This window comes from Phyllostomus hastatus, unplaced genomic scaffold (genome assembly GCF_019186645.2).
Source record: "Phyllostomus hastatus isolate PE091 unplaced genomic scaffold, TTU_PhHast_1.1 phas_contig_198, whole genome shotgun sequence".
Taxonomy (NCBI): domain Eukaryota; kingdom Metazoa; phylum Chordata; class Mammalia; order Chiroptera; family Phyllostomidae; genus Phyllostomus; species Phyllostomus hastatus.
Window position 1 is genome coordinate 6,740,651 of NW_025333715.1, and position 18,533 is coordinate 6,759,183.

Consider the following 18,533-nt stretch of genomic DNA (forward strand, 5'->3'; position numbering starts at 1 on the left):
TTATTGGTCCTGCTCTTCACACAGTTCCTGGAAGATCGAGGCCAGATCTGCTGGCACTCTCCAGGAAATTTTGATAGTAGGATCAGATCGATGCCTGGAATACTACAGCAGCCAGAGCAGGGCAATTCATTAAATGCTGACCTTAAGGAAAATTCTCCATTCACTACCTCTGTAGAGAGAGAGCAATTACACGACCAAAAAGAGACAATCTGCTGAAATATTAATAGGAGCCAGAAGCACCTGCTAAAAAGAAAGACCCAAAATGGGGTCACAGTGGGAAGTCCCACTAAGACTCAATATCTAATTTTTTTAAAGATTTTATTTATTTATTTTTAGGGAGGGGGAGAGGGAGGAGAAAGAGAGGAAGAGAAACATCAATGTGTGATTGCCTCTTGCATGCCCCCTACTGGGGACCTGGCCTCAAGCCCAGGCATGTGCCCCAACCTGGAATCAAACCAGCAACCCCCTGGTTCTCAGGCCAGTGCTCAGTCCACTGAGCCACACCAGCCAGGGTTCAATACCTAACTTAATTGCAGTTTCATTCTGTCTGAGGAGTGGGATCTTAATCAGCCTGCAATTTCCTGATCACTTGTGAGGTAAGCTTCCTGAAAAGACCCCGTGCCGTCTCCTGAAGGAAGGTGACCTTGCCTGAAATGAACCACTCTTTTAACCTCCTTGGCCCACCCTCCTGCCTATGAAAACCTTCCATCTCGTACAACTCCTTGGAGCTCCCTTCTATTTGCTGGATGGGTTGCTACTGCCAACTCATGAGTCATTAACAAAGCCAATTAGATCATCAACGTTACTTGCATTTTTGTCCTTTAATGCCTCACCCCATTTGTGAACTGTGGAGCTGAGCTCTAGTGAGGGTCTGTTAAGACCCCTTCCTGTGGATGATTCTTTCAGAGTGGCACCGGTTGTGGAAAGCCCTGATCCAAAACACTGCCAGCACAAGTTTTAGTATCTTGAACTCCTGTTTCAAAAATCTGGAAAGCTTGATGAAATTAGGGATTAGGGGACTCAACTCAGGTAGCAAGCAAGAAAGCCATCCGAGAAGGTAACATGCCTAAGAGTTAGGGTTTGGAACACAGGATTCAGTGAACAAAGGGCAGGGTTCAAAATGGCTTTCTGTGTCAGGGATCTACCTCGGAGGAAAGAGGCAACCTTCTCTTGTTCCTGTTTTCAACTATAGTCAAGTCTTACGTATAAAAACACAGCTTGGAACCCTGGACAAGAAGACATCCAACTCCAAATATCTTTTTTAAAAAAGATTTTATTTATTTATTTACTTACTTCTCGAGACAGGGGAAGGGAAAGAGAAAGAGAGGGAGAGAAACATCAATGTGTGGTTGCCTCTCACACACCCCCCAGCTGGGTACCTGACCCATAAACCAGGCATGTGCTTTGACTGGGAATCAAACCAGTGACCCTTCGGTTTACAGGCCAGCACTCAGTCCACTGAGCCACACCAGCCAGGGCTAACTCCAACTATTTTGATAATACTTCTTCGAATGTGTTTTCCCCCCTTTTACTGACTAAATTGCTCACCACTATCCTATATATTTCTCTATGAGGTAGTTACAAAGATTAACATCTTGATTTGTCAGAAAAGCCAAATATTAAGGCATGGTACTCCAGAAGAACAATTGATATTTAGTATCTTACTAATACATAAACTGGCTTTTCCAGAAGGAGTTACAGTTCAGAATGTCTGACACTGGACAGGGTACTAAAAAGCATGCTCTTCTCACCACAAGGCTTCACCCAGAATAAACATTCTGAGTAGGTGCTTCTTGAATAGAGAAGTCTTAAAATCACATTTTATGAAGGGAATTCCCTGCCCATTGTTACATCCTCTTTCCAAAGACACGTCAGAGCCTGGGTTCAAACCCAAGTCCACTGCTTACTAGCTATGTGACCTAGAGCAACTTCATTAACCTGAGTGTCAGTCTTCACCTCCCCCACCACAAAGAAGTATCCACCACATCGGATAGCAGTGAATAAGTTTGTCTTTGTAAAGCACTTGGAACAATGCTTGCAAAGCCTCAGTAACTAATCTTACGTAAATAGAACTGGAACCCTTAGCAAGCTTACAAATTACAAAAATTTAAGGTAACTCAAAAGTTGTCTGGATTAGCCCAGAGGACTCCAAGCCACGCCATGGGCACTCAAACACGTGTTCAGTGGTGATAACTCTGTTGAGCGCACTGGTGTTGAGAGTCCTGTTGAAACAGAGTGAAAGACGTGACAGGGACTTCCGGTCAAGGTGGTGGGTGGTACACATGGTTTACCTCCTCCCACAAGCACATCAAAATCACAACTAAATTATAGAACCATCACTCGGAACCAGCAGAAATCAAGTGGAATGGAAGTCTGACAACTATGGGATTGAAGAAACCACATCCATCCAGACTCGTAGGAGAGGCAGAGACGCAGAATGGTCTGGTCCCACATCCACATGTGATGGGTAAAAATTAGGGAGGGATATCTCAGGAGCGAGGAGTCCCAGCCCCATCCCAGGGTTCCAGAACCAGGAAGGGAAGTCCCTGTAACTCCGGGCTGCAGAAACCAGCAGGGATTGAGTCAGTGGAGGAAACTGCTGTGGTCCCAAGCAGTTCCACTTTAACAAACCCACACACACACTTACTCAGACTCCCTCTGAGCTTCAGCACCAGAGTAACAGTTTGAAAGGTACCAGTGGCATACAGGGAGGAACTGAAGTGTCTGGCATCAAGATGAGAGCTGGGAGACAGCTTTCTCCCAGACAGAGAGGCAGGCAGAGCAACAGAACCAGCAGGGCAGTGCAACATCTGAGACTCCATCAACCTGTTTGCCTTGCCCTAGAGATTCCCTGAGACTCAATCCCACCCGACTTATAGCTGTTAACAGTAGCTTTTCCATATGACTGGCTGATCTTAGCTCATGCTTCACAACTTCCTAAATCCTCTCAAACAAACAATAGTTGGCATAATTGAGCCCCCAGTCCCTGTACCTCTTGCTAAGTTGCCCCTGGCAGGGCACTAGCAGCAGCCAGCCTGGATTCACAGCTTGGCTTTGCCTGGGCATCTCCAAACCCAGCATAAGTAGCACACATCTCAGATTGCTCTATATAGTTCAGGCAGGGTGGCCCCAGGCAAAACACAGGTGGGGGCTGACCTTGGTCTCTACCACCTGGGAAACCCAGGGCCTGGACACTCAGTGGACAACTACAGACCACACTGGAGCACCACCACCCTGCCCCTGCACAGCTGATCCTCCACAGAGGTGGTCAGTGGTCACAGCCAATCCTTGCAGCTGACTGGCCTGGGTAAATCCCTCCCATTCACCTGCCAATAGCAACCAAGGCTCAACTACAAGAGGAGGGTGTACTCAGCCCACACAAAGGGCACACCTTAAGTACCCAGCTTGGGTGATAGGGGAGACTGTGTCACTGGACCCTACAGGATACCTACTACATTAGGCCATATTACAAAGACAAGGAGTCACAGCAGCTCTACCTAATGCATAGAAACAAACACAGGGAGGCTACCAAAATAAGGAGACAAAGAAACACAGCCCAAATGAAAGAAGAGATCAAAACTCCAGAAAAAGAACCAAAAGAAATGGAGATAAGAAATCTATCAGATGCAGAGTTCAAAGCACTGTTTATAAGGATGCTCAAGGAACTTAGTGAGAACCTCAGTAGCATAAAAAAGATCCAGTCATAAAGGAAGGACACACTAATTGAAATAAAGAACAATTTACAGGGAAACAACAGTAGAGTGGATGAAATCAAGAATCAAATCAATGATTTGGCACATAAGGAACAAAAAACAACCAATCAGAACAAGTAGAAAAAAGAATCCAAAAAAATGAAGATAGTATAAGCAGCTTCTGGGACAACTTCAAGCATTCCAACATTCGCATCACAGGGATGACAGAAGAAGAGAATGAGCAAGAAATTGGACATCTATTTGAAAAAATAATGAAAGAGAACTTCCCTAATTTGGTGAAAGAAACAGACACACAAGTCCAAGAAGCACAGAGTCCCAAACAAGATGGATGCGAAGAGGCCCACTCCAAGACACATAGCTAAAATTCCCAAGGTTAAAGATAAAGAGAGAATCTTAAAAGCAGCAAGAGAAAAAACAGTTAGCTACCCACAGAAGAATGTCCATAAGATTGTCAGCTGATTTCTCAAAAGAAACTTTGCAGGCTAGAAGGGACTGGCAAGAAATATTCAAAGTCATGAAAAGCAAGAACCTACGGCCAAGATTACTCTATCCAGCGAAGCTATCATTTAGAATTAAAAGGCAGATAAAGAGCTTAGCAAAAACAAAAAAACTAACGGAGTTCATCATCACCAAACCATTACTATATGAAATATTACAGGGGTTTATTTAAGATCAAAACTATGGATAATGGCAATAAATACATATCTATCAACAATTGAATCTATAAAACAAACTAAGCAACCAAGAACAGAGACAGAATCATGGATGTGGAGAGTGTTTTGGTGGTTGCCAGATGGGAGGAGGGTGTAGGGGATGGGTGGAAAGGTGAGGGATTAAGTACAAACAGGTAGTTACGTTAGTAGTACAAAGAATAGCTACGGGAATGTAAAGTACAGTGTAGGGAATGGAGTAGCCAAAGAACTTATACCCCTGACCCACGGGCATGAACAATGGTGTGGGGTTTGCCTGTGGCGGTGGGGGTGCTGGGTGGAGAGGGGGGGCAAAGGGCGAAAATCAGGACAACTGTAATAGCATAATCAATAAAATATAACTTAAAAGTTTGAAAAAGAAGTGACAGAATTGTAAGCATGATCTCGTTTTTCCAATTTTCTGAATAAAAATCCAAAAGGAGGGCAGCTAAGGTGAATAGTGATTTGCTGATGCCTTCCATATGCCAGATGGGTGCATAAAGAGGAGGGGGAGGTCCACATGGGACGGAGCGTTTACCCTTCTGACAAACACAATGCGCTTAAGGAAACCCAGAGGAAAGCTCCAGACAGCCACTCTAAGGGCGAGAGGACAGTGGTCTGTGTATAGTGAATCGAAATACGACACCAGGGAACTGAAATAGGGCTCTTCACCCTACTTGAAAAGTGACTCAACCTCAGTGCTCCGGGACAGCGCGGAGCGGTCGGGCCCACTAACCAAGAGACCTTGCACCCGACCGAGTCAGCCAGGTGCTTTGAAATCAGCTGCTGAACGGCACGCTAGACTAACGAGAAGCGGTGAGCGCAGGAGCGGCTGGTCCGGGTTGGCGAAAGCCCTCAGCTGGTGGAGTAGCCCAGCCCAGTGCAAGGGGCAGGGTGGGGAGGGCCGCTAACTGCAGCCGCAGGCCGGGTCCCCGCCCGGAACGGCGGCGACGCCCGGAGAAGGGGCGGGGATGGGAGTGGCGGGCGGGGAGGCGGGACTCCCGCTGGCCGCCCCGCCCTGCGCAACCTAGGGAGGAGCAGAGCGGACAAGCCGGGCACCGTCTCCACTGGCGCTCGCCGCCGGGCTCCGCAGCCGGGCACGCGGAGGCCCTCTGGCCCGCACCCAAAGCTACCGGGACCCAACCAGCAGACACGCGGCAGCCGAGGCCCCCAAAGCCGGCGCCGTTGACGTCAGGCTGACCTCAGACGTGACGCCGCGGCGGGGCGGGAGCCCGGGCGGTGCTGGAGGGCGTTTCCGGAGCACGCGCTGGGCGAGGGCCGCTGACGTCGGGCTCAGGTGCGCGCGCTCGGTCGAGCACGGCCCAGGTGGTGGCCCACATCTCCAGGTGGCACCCTGCCGCGGTAAGGGGGTGATCCGGGGCGCGGGCGCGGGTCGCCGCAGGGGCCGGGTTTAGGGGAGCGACGGGAGGGCTCTCCGGCTTGCACTCACGTGACCGGCGGGGAGGTTTGAGTGGGGGCGGCGAGACGGGTGGGCCCTCGAGGGCGAGGCGAATTGTTCGGCCCCACACCTCGCGAGTCTGCCCTTCGCATCGTTGGATCGTCCCTCGGGCTGGGGCCGTACTCGCAGCGCCACTTCCCCGGCCAGCCTGGTTTTTTGCGGTGGCCCGTCTGACCGCCAGAGCTGACCGGGGTCGTCTCCCCCGCAGGGCCGCGGCGAGAAGGTGAGAGTCCACGCTTTCCGAGGGAGCTGTACCCACCTCGGTCCGCTCCCTGCTGGGCCCCACCGCACCCGAGGGGATGGAGAGCCGCCTGGGAGGCCCCAGCGCTACCTGTGATCCCACGCTGGTCGGACCTCGCTAGCTGCTTGAACTATCCGTTTTATCCACCACCTAGGCCTTGTCTCCTGAGTCAGTGGCGTTGTGGTTCGAAAGAAATGGAAGAAAAGGAGCGATGTGACCGATTCCGTTTGGTCCTCCTGCATTGAGGCCTGGCTGGCTTTTGCAGAGAGGAAAATATAGCAAGAAAATAGTGATTTTTGTTTTTGGAGGGGGGTGGGCGGGGAGGGTGGGAAAAGGGAGCAAGGTTTTAGATTTTACATGATTTTTGTCAAAATCTGCACTTTGACAGTGGTGGCGCAATACCCTAATCCAAAAGTTTTTTTTTTTTTTAAAGAAGAGATGGATTGTTTTTCCTTTTGATTCCAATCTTTTTTCCCCGTGACAAAGCATAAATCATGGACGCCAGAAAATAAGGTGGACCTCAGGAATCCTGCAAAGACTGAGAAGGTCACATTCTTCCTCTGGAGGGAAGGGTGGGGTGTTTTTAGCCCTCTCTGGAACCTCAAACGAAAAACATGAGTTGCGTGCCATGGAAAGGAGACAAGGCCAAATCTGAATCGCTGGAGCTGCCCCAGGCGGCTCCCGCACAAATCTACCACGAGAAACAGCGCAGGGAGCTGTGTGCCCTGCATGCCCTCAACAACGTCTTCCAGGACAGTGGTGCGTTCACCCGGGAAACACTGCAGGAGATTTTCCAGAGGTACGGGGCCCCTCTTGGCTTCTCGATACTTTCTGCTATATCTGAATTTCTGTGGGTGGGGGCGACGTCTCAGTTCCGTACACCTGCAAACCAACAGGTAGTATCAGCTAGGTGATGTTATGAGCAGGTATAAGGGACACAGAGTTGGAAGGATATTCTCTACCGTTTATTGAGCACTGACTATGGGTGAGGCGCAGTGCCAAGAGCCTCGGTGGTGGCGTGTCCACAGGATTTGGAGTGTTCCCATGGAATACGTGTTGTTACTTCCATTAAAGGATAAAGACAGGGCTCAGAGAAGTTCAGTAACACTCCCAAGTAACATAGCAAGCAATGGAGCCAAGTTTGAATTCAGGCTTGTGTCCGTGCTGTTGACCACTATGCTGTTGACCACTATGCTGTAGCGCCCTCAAGGACTTTGTGGCCCAGGAGGGAACGAGGGGCAAGATAAGTGCACACCCAGTCACCTGACATCGGAGGTGGGATGGTGGCCTTGGCGCGTTTCATACATTGTCTCGTGTAGCCTCCCAGCGTGCTGCACTGTCTCCATTGTACTGGCAGAGACACAGGCAGGAAGCTCAGGAAATTAGTCCTGAGAGCTTCGAAGTAGCAAAGCCATGTTGGGAAGCGGACTCTTGGTCCCCTCCCTTTTCTGCTTCATTCTAGATTCCCTTTCTTCCCCACCTCGCCGAGTGCTGCCTGGCAGGTTGATGGAAGTCCGGTCTTTTTCTCTCTGCTTTGATGTTCTAAAATTCTTTTTTCTTTCTCTTTTCTTTTTTTAAAGATTTTACTTATTTATTTATTTTTAGAGAGGGAAGGGAGGAGGGGGAGAGAGAGAGACAGGCAGACGGACAGACAGACATCAATGTGTGGTTGCTGGGGGTCATGGCATGCAACCCAGGCATGTACCCTGACTGGGAATCGAACCTGCGACACTTAAAATTCTTGTTTCAGTGGTTTGAGAAATTAATTCTGCGGGAACTAATTCTCTTCAGGAAATGGAGCCCTGGCAGGTGAGATAATTTCTCTCAGATCACCAAGTCACATCGGCACGTCTGCAGCCCGTAGCAGCTTTGGCAGTGAGCCTGTGGGACTCCTCCAGCCAGGAAGTACTAGGCCTGCTTGGTTGTCGAGTGCAGAGAAAGCTCTAGAGTTCTTCAAGTAGTGCCCCTTGGCAGTTCCAGAAGACCCTTTTCTGACTCCCTTCACCCAGAGGTGAAGTCACTGCCCCCGAAGGACCTGAGTTACAACCAGAAGCAGCCTCCTCGGGGTGATTTGGGAAGCCATAGGTGCGGACCGTTTACCCTGAAAGAAACATAGTCCTCTCTTAAAAGAATGTTAATCCCAGAGTACTGACAAAGTTATAATGAGGTAATTATTTTTCACTGCCAAGAATAACCATAGTTATGCCTCAGCAGGGCGGATGTATCATTTGCATTATGCCCATTATCTGGCAAATGGAATTAACTCTTCAGGAATTGGGGCCCTGGCAGGTGAGATAATTTGCCTCATGTCACCCCGTCCTGTAACTGAAAGGAGCAGAAAGGAGGCCCATCCATTAGACTGCTTCCTTTTGACCAGCCAGGAACATTTCTTCCAAATTGAATATTTTCAGTTTATTTCCTAACGGAAGACTAGCAAGGAGAGGACTTGAATGTGCTTGGTACTTGGTAATGTGTAGCAATCTTGCAACAAGGTAATGTGTAGCAATCTTGCAAAAACCTTAGGATTCTGTTTAAGCAATTTGCCCAGTTTCACTTGCCAGTAAATTTCAACAGTCAAGATTTTGTGTGTTCCTTGATAAGTTTTTTGCAACTGTAAATTTGGCCCCTGATCTAACACGACGATGATGACAAACACAAGTGAACACTCTGTGCAAAGCACGGTTTCTTTGTGTTAACTCATTCCTCACACTGATCTCATGAGGTAGAGTCTGTTACATGTTTCTCATTTTTCCAAACGAGGAAATCACGGTGCAGAGAGTAGACAGAGCCATCAATGGCAGGATTTGGACCCCAGCTTTGTGACTCGGGGGCCTGTCCCCCTAACTACCCTGTCGCTTTCTGATTATCAGAAAGGTATGTCATAACAGTTGTGTTGCCAGTAGCTGCTCACCCCGCTGGTGAGTTGGGTCTGGGTCCGGAGATGCGGGCCGTGGTTGGCAGCTGTGAATTACAGAGGGGGCTCTTTCGGCTGTGCTTCCCCTCAGGGAAAGAATGTTAAATATTTGCTGAACACTCACCTGGAACCAGCGTTCCATTCCTGGCTTTTAAAGCCTTAGCAGGTGGTACTACACTGCCCACTTCCCTACCAGCACAATGTAAAGGTCCACCTTAAAGGCACAGCAAACCAGTGCACAAAGGGAGTACACCCTGTCTCCATTCCCAGGTCAGAATCCTATATTCAGTATTTTGTATGGAGGGATGCTGTGGGGATGAATAGAAACAAAGACACAAAAAGAAGCTTGAAAGGGATCAGAGGAAAAGCAAAGGGGAAGAGGTGAAACAGAAAATGTTCTTTAAGCAAGCATTCACTGGCCACCTGCAGTGTGCCAGGCACCATGGGGGGGTGGGGGAGCAAGGACCCAGTGGCTGAGAAGTACATACGCGTTGGCCAGGCCTCGAGGACAGATTCATGTGAAGTTAGAGCCGGGGGATTTAGGACAGGCTAAAAGGAGAAGACGGTCTCTGGGTCCTAACGGAAAGGACAGTCACGATGGCAGCTTCAACTGGACCATTTTAAATCCTACGGTCTAAAGTTCTGTGGTTTTTGAAGATGTGCTGATGAATGGTAGAAATGAGGAAAATTTTTATTAATGCCATTTGTGGAGAGGAAATTCATCCTGGCAGCTGAACTTGAGCCAGATAAAAGAGAAACACAAAGCAGGGTGGAGCTGCAGTGCAGCCGTGCGCTCGAGGTGACTCATGTTGGGAATGGAGGCGAGCGGGGACTTAGGGAGAACTGAGCTCGCGGCTTGGCAGCAGCGCGGGGAAGGGAAAGCGAGGACTCAGAGGTGTGGCAGGCTCAGTCCAGGCTTTGGAGGCGATGGTAGTGTTCCCCGCGATGGCGAAAAGAGGTTGGAAGAGGGTCAGTTTTCCACACATGAAGTTGGAGAAAAGGTTAGAAGTAGGACAGGTGGCATCACTGCACATGTGTGTAGATAGGGATATTTCATCTCAGACATTTTGACATCTGCGTCTATACATTGAAAAAGAAAGAACTTAGAAGTTAACGATGATGTGGTAGCATCTTTGCAAGGTTGTTTTGCAAATCCTTGGGTCTCAAACACTTTCACTACATTTGTCTCAATTTTCCAGTGCTCAGGTGTTCTTGTAGCTAGGTATGTGTTCCCTTCCCCAATAAAATAGCTATTAAAATCTAAATAGATGAAAACTAGCTTGGTACTGGTTGGGGGGGGATCTCAAGCGCGGTGGAAGGGACAGAGATTAGTACACAACCAGCATCCTCTGCCACAGAGGGGAAGTCCTCCTGCCTCCCTGTTAAAGGGCCCCGAGCAGGTGACAGGAGCCACATTCAAAGGCATGTGGTTATAAGTTGAGAAAAGGCGTCGTTGAAGGTTAACCTGTAGAGATTTGACGTGTCTCTGCCAGGGCAGGACAGACGCCATCACTCGCACAGCCGGCATCTCCAGGGCACTCTGCGCCTGGCCCTGGGATCTGTGCTCTGTACGCACTTCAGTGATTTACGGACATCAGAGAGTTCTGAGCCGTAGTTCCTAATGTCACACCTCTTCGGACCTGATAAAAAGGGAAGGAATGAGAGGAGAAAGGCGTATGGATGAGTGTCTCCACATCTGCTCTCATCGACATCTGAGGTCACCGGCAGAGCCAGATGCAGCAGCAACCACAAGAGGGGACCTGGAACTTAACTGGGGTGTTAGCCCTGGACTGGGGCCCATCTGTCACCTGCAGGTCCTTCACGTCTCACGGCTGTAACCTCTGGCTGTGACAACAGCGAGAAGCCTGCTTAGGGGTCCAGAAGTTCCAGTGAATTCATTAAGAGAGTCAGTCCCGAACAGGAGTTTGCCAAGGAATCTCAAGAAAACCGTCCGTTGGAACAGAACAGGATCCTGGGGAATTCTGTGGGACCAGTGCGTTGCAGTGTCCAGGAGGCTGTTCAGCGTGGCCTTGGCTCTGCTCAGAGTTAGGAGGTTGCAGCCTGGCTCTGCCACTCCCTAGCTGTAGGTGACCGGGCAGCTCACTGTCACCCCTCTGCCCCTAGTCTCCGTATTTCCACTCTGGGGTCAGTCTCCATCTCAAGGTTGTTGGGAGGACTAAGTGGTAAGGCTGATCAAAGTAGCTGGTACCATGGGCACTAATTACTGTTGGCAGTGGGCACACTGGTGGACCCCACTTCCTCAGATGAGCACTCCGGAATCAGAGGGAGGCCATTCTCGCCTGCCCCGTGTTGACCGGTTTGACCAGCAGATGCCCACTCAGCCACCAGTGCCCATCCGTGAGGGATACAGAGGGATACAGGGTGGGAGGGCCATTTCCTGTTTGTTCGTGCACGTGTGAAATAACTGAGTTCTCCAGTGGACCTGTGAAATGGGACTTATTCCCATTTTTACAGATAAACTGGTGGCATGGGGATTAAATCTCACAGTGCTGATGCTGCCGGGCGTGAACTCAGATACATGCCCTCGCAGCCCCCCTCCTTTTCTGCTGCAAAGGAGCCAGACAAGATTCTATGGAGGAGGCGGTGCGTGAGGCTGAGCCTGGAGAAGCAATAGGGTTTGACCTGGGACAGGAAGCGGACGAAGGAGCAGGGGGCCTCACGGCCCCAGTGTTGGGGTGCCTGAAGCCCGACGAGCAGGAAACAGCAGGCCGGGCAGGGCTGGATTTGGCCGACCAGGCAGTTGGCTCTGTTGGCATTCCTTTTTCTTTTTGTGTTTCTTTTTTTTTTTTTAATTTTTTTGAAAAGACTTTATTTATTTATTTTTAGAGAGGGGAGGGAGGGAGAAAGAGAGAGAGAGAGAAACATCAATGTGCGGTTGCTGGGGGTCATGGCCTGCAACCCAGGTATGTGCCCTGACTGGGAATCGAACCTGCAACGCTTTGGTTCGCAGCCCGCACTCAATCCACTGAACTATGCCAGCCAGGGCCCTTTTTTAATTTCAGAAAGAGGGAATGGGAGGGAGAAAGAGGGAGAGGAACATCAGTGTGTGAGAGAAACAATCTGTTGCCTCTCACGCACCCCCAAATAGGGACCTCATCCACAACCCAGGCATGTGCCCTGACCAGGAATTGAACCAGTGACCTTTCAGTTCGCAGGCCGGCGCTCAGTCCACTGAGCCACACCCACTAGGGCTCCACTGGCATTTCTTATGTAAGAGAGTGAAATGACGCCTTGGTGAGTGTGGCAGGAACACGTAGGTGACTTGGAGGAGGAAGAGTTTGAAAGCAAGGAGGTCAATTCAGGACCCTGTTTAAAAGTCCAGGTGTGGAAAGAGACAGGCTCAGGGAGCAGGCTGACAGCTCTGGGGTGTGTGGGGTTAGGGAGTGGAGGGATCGAGCAAAAAAGAAAAAGGACTCAGGGACAACGGGTGTGGTGATGGGGGGGGGCGGGGAGTGGAAATGGAAGAGGGTATAAGAGGAATAGGTAATGGTAATGGAAAAAAATACAGAGTGTCCAGGTGTGGGGTGAGGAGCCTCCAGGTAGGGGAGAGAGGGAGAGCAGACAGGAAGGGACATGCAAACGAGAAGATGTCAGAAGAGATCCTTGCAGGACACGCCTCCAAAAAAGTGTGTGTGTGGTCAAACATGTTTGGGAACTGAAAGATGTTCCCCATCTCCTTAACGCTCAAGGCAGTGGGAGGAGGTGGAGGACCTGATGAAAGATGGTGGAGGGATTAACCGGAGACCGCTCATGCAGCACCCATGGACCCGGAGGACCCCAGTGACTGTCACTGCGTCAGGGGTTCTAGGCATTCTTGCAGAAACCTGTTTCCTCGATTCACGCAGCCCCATCGTGTTGAATGTTTTCTCTGGGAGCGCATGTGGGAAAGCGCAGCCGTAGGGTTCGAGCCTGGTAGGGACTTAGGTGGTGAAAGAGGAGGGAGACCCCGCAGTTTCTTTGTTGGCCCCTTCATGAACCTGCTGGCTGGAGACTGCACTGGAAGTCACGGGGAAAGGTGGCGAGGGGCCAGGAGCCTGGGCTGGGCTGAGCTGGGCTGGGCTTGCTTTCATGCGCTTCCACACCTAATCCGAGTGCCTGAGAACCCACTGAAGCCTTCATGCGGTTGCACCACATTGCAGCCCAGCCCCAGGGGCTCCGCTGGCCTGTTCTCATCGCCCCACCACACTGCCGTTCCGATCGTGGATCCTTGCTGTAAGGCAGGCATGGCGCTGGATTCTAACAGGTTTGAGTTCGAATCCCAGCACTGTCACTTGAAAGATAAGTGATCAGCTCTGACTTGTGTGGCTCAGTGGATTGAGCGCCAGCCTGCAACCCAGAAGGTCGCTGGTTCGATTCCCAGTTGGGGCACATGCCTGGGTTGCAGCCTGATTCCGTTTGGGGCGTGCAAAAGGCAACCAATTGATGTTTCTCTCCCCCTTTCCCTCTCTCTAAAAATAAATAAATAAAATCTTAAAAAGAATATGAAAAAAGAAAGATAAGTGGTCAGGGACAAATCATGCAAACTTCAGTTTTTTTTTAAACCTATAAAATGGAAATAATTCATAGGCTTATTATGAGGATTAAATTAGATGCACATGAAAGCCTGTCATGGGCTTGGCACAGACGTTTTCAATAAATGGTAGTTGTTACAGGGAACACATGTTTTGGCTGCAAATTGGAACTTAGTGTCTTCAGATATCTTTGCTAGCTCTGAGGACATGCACGTAAGCTCTTCTCACTTTAAGGGCCCACTGCTATTTTCAGGAAGAGAGAGAGACAACAAAATAAACACGGAGAACATTTCCGCAGCATTCCCTAAGCACCTGTCCTGTGCCAGGCGCCCTTCGGGCCCTGGTGATGTAGCATCGACAGGACGGAGGCGGCCCCTGCGGTCCCTCTGGTGCGGAAAAACACGACTGGGAAGACGTGTCCGGTAGTGACGAGGGCTGGAATGCAACTGAAGGAAGCGACTGGGAGAAACCTACGGTTGGATGGTCAGAGGAGGCCTCCAAGGCAGTAATACTTGGGACTCGAATAATAAGGAGCAGGCCAAGTAGCAACCTAGGGGAAAGAGGATTCCAGACGGTGGCCACCGTGGGTGGGTACCAAGGCCCTCAGTGAGCAAGAGCTTTGTGTGTGAAAGAAGCTAAGGGGGTCCGCAGGACCCGAGGCCTTGGCAGGCCACGGGGAGGTCGTGCAGGTTGTAGTTCAGTGCTTTGGGGGCCATTCAAGGGTTTAAGCAGTGGCAGGAGTGTGTTCTATGTTGAAAAATTGTCCATGTTTGTTGTATGGAGAAAAGCTTTATACTTTTTACAAGATTTCTTTAGTTTTTAGAACTGACCTGAGGTCTCGCTCTGGAGACAGCGCTGAGCAGCCTCCTGTGAACGCCTCTGCTTTCACTCCCCACTCCCCTTCCTCCCCACTGGCCGCCCTTCCCCTGTGGGGTGGGGGGCACGGTCCCCGGGCCCTGGCCTGGCCTGCCTGTGAGAGCGAAATGCAGGATGGGAAATGCCTGCGGAGCTGGCCTGGCCTTGAGATGAGGGCGTGGCTAAGAGGCCGGGCCAAGAGTGGCCTTCCACGGGGTGAGCAAACCGGACTGCAGTGGCGTTTTGTTTGGCACCAACATTTTTTTTCAGCGGATTCTTGCTGTTTTCAGGTTTTAAAAAATTATCGTTTAAGTGTTTTATACACAGACACACGCATTCGGAGTGCTTTCCGTGGGTCACGCGTCCAGTTTAACATTGGCCGTTAACACCACCTTTTACTGCTTCGCGTCTGGCCCCAGCTCGCTCTGTGCGTTCAGGTGGCCTGCCTGGGCCCCTGTAGGCCTGTGAGCGCTAAATGATGAATGATCATCAAGTGTGCCAGCCTTGAGTAGAAAGTATTTAAGCTTTAAAAAAAAACACAAGAGTAACAGCTACTACCCATGCAGATATCAAATACTATTTCCCATTGTTAAAAGAAAGGCTTGTATCGGGGCGGGGAAATCAGCAAGGACAGGGACTGCAGAGGTGAGGGGGCCCAGGATGCGACAAAGGAGGCTGTGCCGTGGATACTGTGTGCCCATCAACTTCACTGTGGACACACTTGCTAAATGACAGGCATGGGCCCCATCACGGTGAGTTACTACTTTGCATGAAAAGAGGGGTAATCCCTAGGACAGTAGGAGCCCAGCCTGCAGAAGAGTTTGCTGAAAGCCGGTCACAGTTGACCTCCGTGGAGGAAACGATCTTCCAGGGGACAGCGGCGTGAAGGGCGCTTCTGTCTCTGGTGGTGCCGGCTCAGGAGGGGTTAGGCTGACCACAGGGCTCAGCCCTCCTCTCCCGTCTGTAGGTTGTCTCCAAACACCATGGTGACTCCCCACAAGAAGAGCATGCTGGGAAACGGGAACTATGACGTGAACGTCATTATGGCAGCACTGCAGACCAAAGGCTACGAAGCGGTTTGGTGGGACAAGCGCAGGTAACCCGAACCGGCTGGACTTGGGAACTGGCGCGCAGGATGTGAGGGAGGAGGTGGGCGGGCAGCTGTGGCGTGACAGCCGGGAACCTTGAGGGGCGGGCCGCCTCGGGCCTGACACCGCTCCCCCGCCCCGCAGGGACGTCGGAGCCATCGCTCTCACTCACGTCATGGGCTTCATCATGAACCTGCCCTCCAGCCTGTGCTGGGGCCCGCTGAAGCTGCCTCTCAAACGGCAGCACTGGATCTGTGTTCGAGAGGTGGGCGGTGCCTACTACAACCTCGACTCCAAACTGAAGGTGCCCGAGTGGATTGGAGGCGAGAGCGAGCTCAGGTGCCTGTGGTGGCCGAGGTGCGGGGTGGGGTCCTTGCCTCGCTGTGCTGGGGAACTCGAGCTCCTCTTTCGTTGGCAAAGGAAATGAAATTCCCAGCTCCCTGGACCCCTCCCTGCCTTACTTGGAATCATAAAGTCTCAGACTTGAAAGACCTGAGTCTTTGATGGCCTATGGAGTTCCTGCCCCTGGGATGCTGGCCTTCTGGTCTGGTGGTACCAGCATGGTAGTGTCACCGACACTCAGCCAGTGGTGACCGTGGAGCTGCCAGGTCAGAGGAAGGAAGACATTCAGGCCAGAGAGGGCGAAATTTCCCCAAGACCAATGAAGGAACTTTTTTTTTTTTTTAAACCATTGAAGTCCTGTAGAGCATTTTGGGCTGGATCTGTTTGTCACAGAACTAGCTATGTTTGACAGTCACATGAGGAAGAGCAGAAATTCGGGTTGGACACCTAACTGGACAGACGGAAGGGCACCCTCCAAGAACGCATCACTACGAGAGTGTTTTTTAGGGTTGCCCAGGGTGCAGATAATGAGGTTACCAGTGAACACGGGGCCCCGAGACTGGAATTTGCAGTTTCACCAGCATTTTTTTTCTTTCACTTTTTCCCCATAGGAAATTTCTAAAACACCACTTGCGAGGCAAGAACTGTGAACTGCTGCTGGTGGTACCCGAAGAGGTGGAGGCCCGCCAGAGCTGGAGGGCGGACCCGTGACAGGTCCGCCCCAGCCCTCCGAGATGAGCTGCGCTGTGGCCTGCGCAGTGGGCCCGCCTGCGCCACTCCCCCGAACATCTCAGCGGGTCTCCCCCTCAGATCTGACAGTGCAATAGGCCCGATGTGTGAAATGTCACAAGAACCAACCAGCGTTCCTTGTTCCTGGAAGGGAAGGTAGGGGCTGTCTGTGTACAGCAAGCGGCAGAAGACCCTTACTTCATTTGAAGAGAGGAGGGGAAAAGGTGGGTGTTAGCTTATTTCTCCCTTTCCCTTGAGGACTTGGCGGAGGCTCTGCCGGAGTTCACTGCCGCTCTGGCCTGCCTGGAGACACTGCCTCTGTCTCCCCTTTCCCAGCAGCCAGCGGGCCTGAAGATGCAGTGCATGCACAGCCCGTGGGACTGGTTTGAAGGACCCAGGGCGAGAGGGCCTCTCAGGAAACCGTCTTCACAGCCCCAGCAGCAGTGCAGCGAGCCGTCTCCAGCCCTCTCTGCCACCCCTCACCCTGTTTTTAAGGGTGGTTTATGGCCATCCTTGGAGTTTTATAATGAAAAGTTCTCTATTTCATAGCAAGTGGTTGAATCCTGCAGCACCATAGTGTGACAGGGTGAGCTAGACACCTAAGAGGACATGACCAAAGCCAGGTGGGCGTGGCCGACCTGGCTGCCTCACTCCAGCATTGCCCCTGCCACTCCATGACAGTCATTTAGGAGGCTCTGGGCCACAAGATAAGTAAAAGGGCAGTTTTCCTAGTGGCAAAAACTGGAAAAAAAAATAAGCCTGCCTTCAACACCAAGTTCCGCTGGTGGAAGCAGAGTTGGGTGAGGAAAGTACTGTGAGGAGGCTAGCTAGAGGCAGAAGTCCTGGGCTCCGACTCACTGTAGTGACAAGAGTTCTCAGTCGGGTGGTCATGTGCATTGTGTTATAGGACCTGCCTGGGTTTGTCATCTTTCTGTGACTTCCTTTACAAATCAACTGAGAACTGGCCGCCCCATACCTCTTTAAGTAGTTGTAGGCCACTTTCCTCCTGTAACTTTGGAAAACAGAGGAGAGGGAGTACATGCCACACACACACACACTGCGTGTCACCAAAATGGTTGTCATTGCCTCAAGGCAGGTGGGCAGGCAGAGAGGACCGGTCAAGCCCTTGCAGATCGACCGTCTCGGCAGGCCCGAGAGCTGCGGACTCCTCCAGCAGCAAAGCTGGCCTGCGGCTTATATGTCAGACGTGAGGAGGCCAACTGGGACAAAGCCGAGGCGTTCTCCTCCCCACTGTGACTGGAGTGCATGTTTACACCAGCACTTTCTCTGCACACGTATCTTCAACAAGGCCGTTTTCTATGCTTAGTAAGAGGCCACCAAGCAGCTACTGCATTCCACCATCTAAGCAACTGACCAGTCTCTCCTGTACCATTTTCTACATCAGACCTGCTTGGCACCACAGAGAGCTCTTTACCTTACCCCTGCACAATGACATTCCAACCACCACCAGCCAGAAGTTACAGCCAAGCTTGCTGACTATCACAACCAGGACCTTGGCTCCACCGGCACTGTCGGGGACAGATAGTAAGCCATTTCCTGGAAAGGGGGGGGCTCCTCCCATCTGCTTGGACCTGTGAAAATGGCACTTCAAAGGAATCCCCGTGTCCTTGGAGTCCATAAGCCAATGGGATATGCAAAGACACTTAAACATTTCAGGGCTGGTTTCTCTGTTCATATCCAATTCTGGTGCTTAGAAACAGGGACCCATGCTGGTGCCCAAGGGCAAAGAGTCCCATTTCCTTTGAAGAAGGGGGCAGGCCTGACCCTGATGCCCAGTAAGGGGCAATCCTAGGCTTTTTGTTTTTCTTGCTTTTATTCCCCACCCTTTTTTGTTGGCCTTGTGCTGGGTTTGTTTACAAAAGATGTATTTTGTTTAACCAAATATTAAAAATGGAAAATCTGTACATAAGCCTCATGTCTGCCTGAATTCTGTAATTCCAAACATGAAGG

At 50.9% G+C, this 18,533-nt stretch overlaps 1 protein-coding gene across 1 annotated transcript; it reads left to right on the forward strand.

The window, feature by feature from the left end:
• Window positions 1-5,439: 5,439 nt before the first annotated feature.
• On the forward strand, window positions 5,440-18,492 carry JOSD1 (Josephin domain containing 1). Its single transcript, XM_045834941.1, has 5 exons — window positions 5,440-5,764; window positions 6,070-6,901; window positions 15,371-15,499; window positions 15,636-15,830; window positions 16,445-18,492. The coding sequence occupies exons 2-5, from the start codon at window positions 6,717-6,719 to the stop codon at window positions 16,542-16,544; spliced, it is 609 nt and encodes a 202-aa protein (XP_045690897.1). The 5' UTR covers window positions 5,440-5,764; window positions 6,070-6,716; the 3' UTR covers window positions 16,545-18,492.
• Window positions 18,493-18,533: the final 41 nt, after the last annotated feature.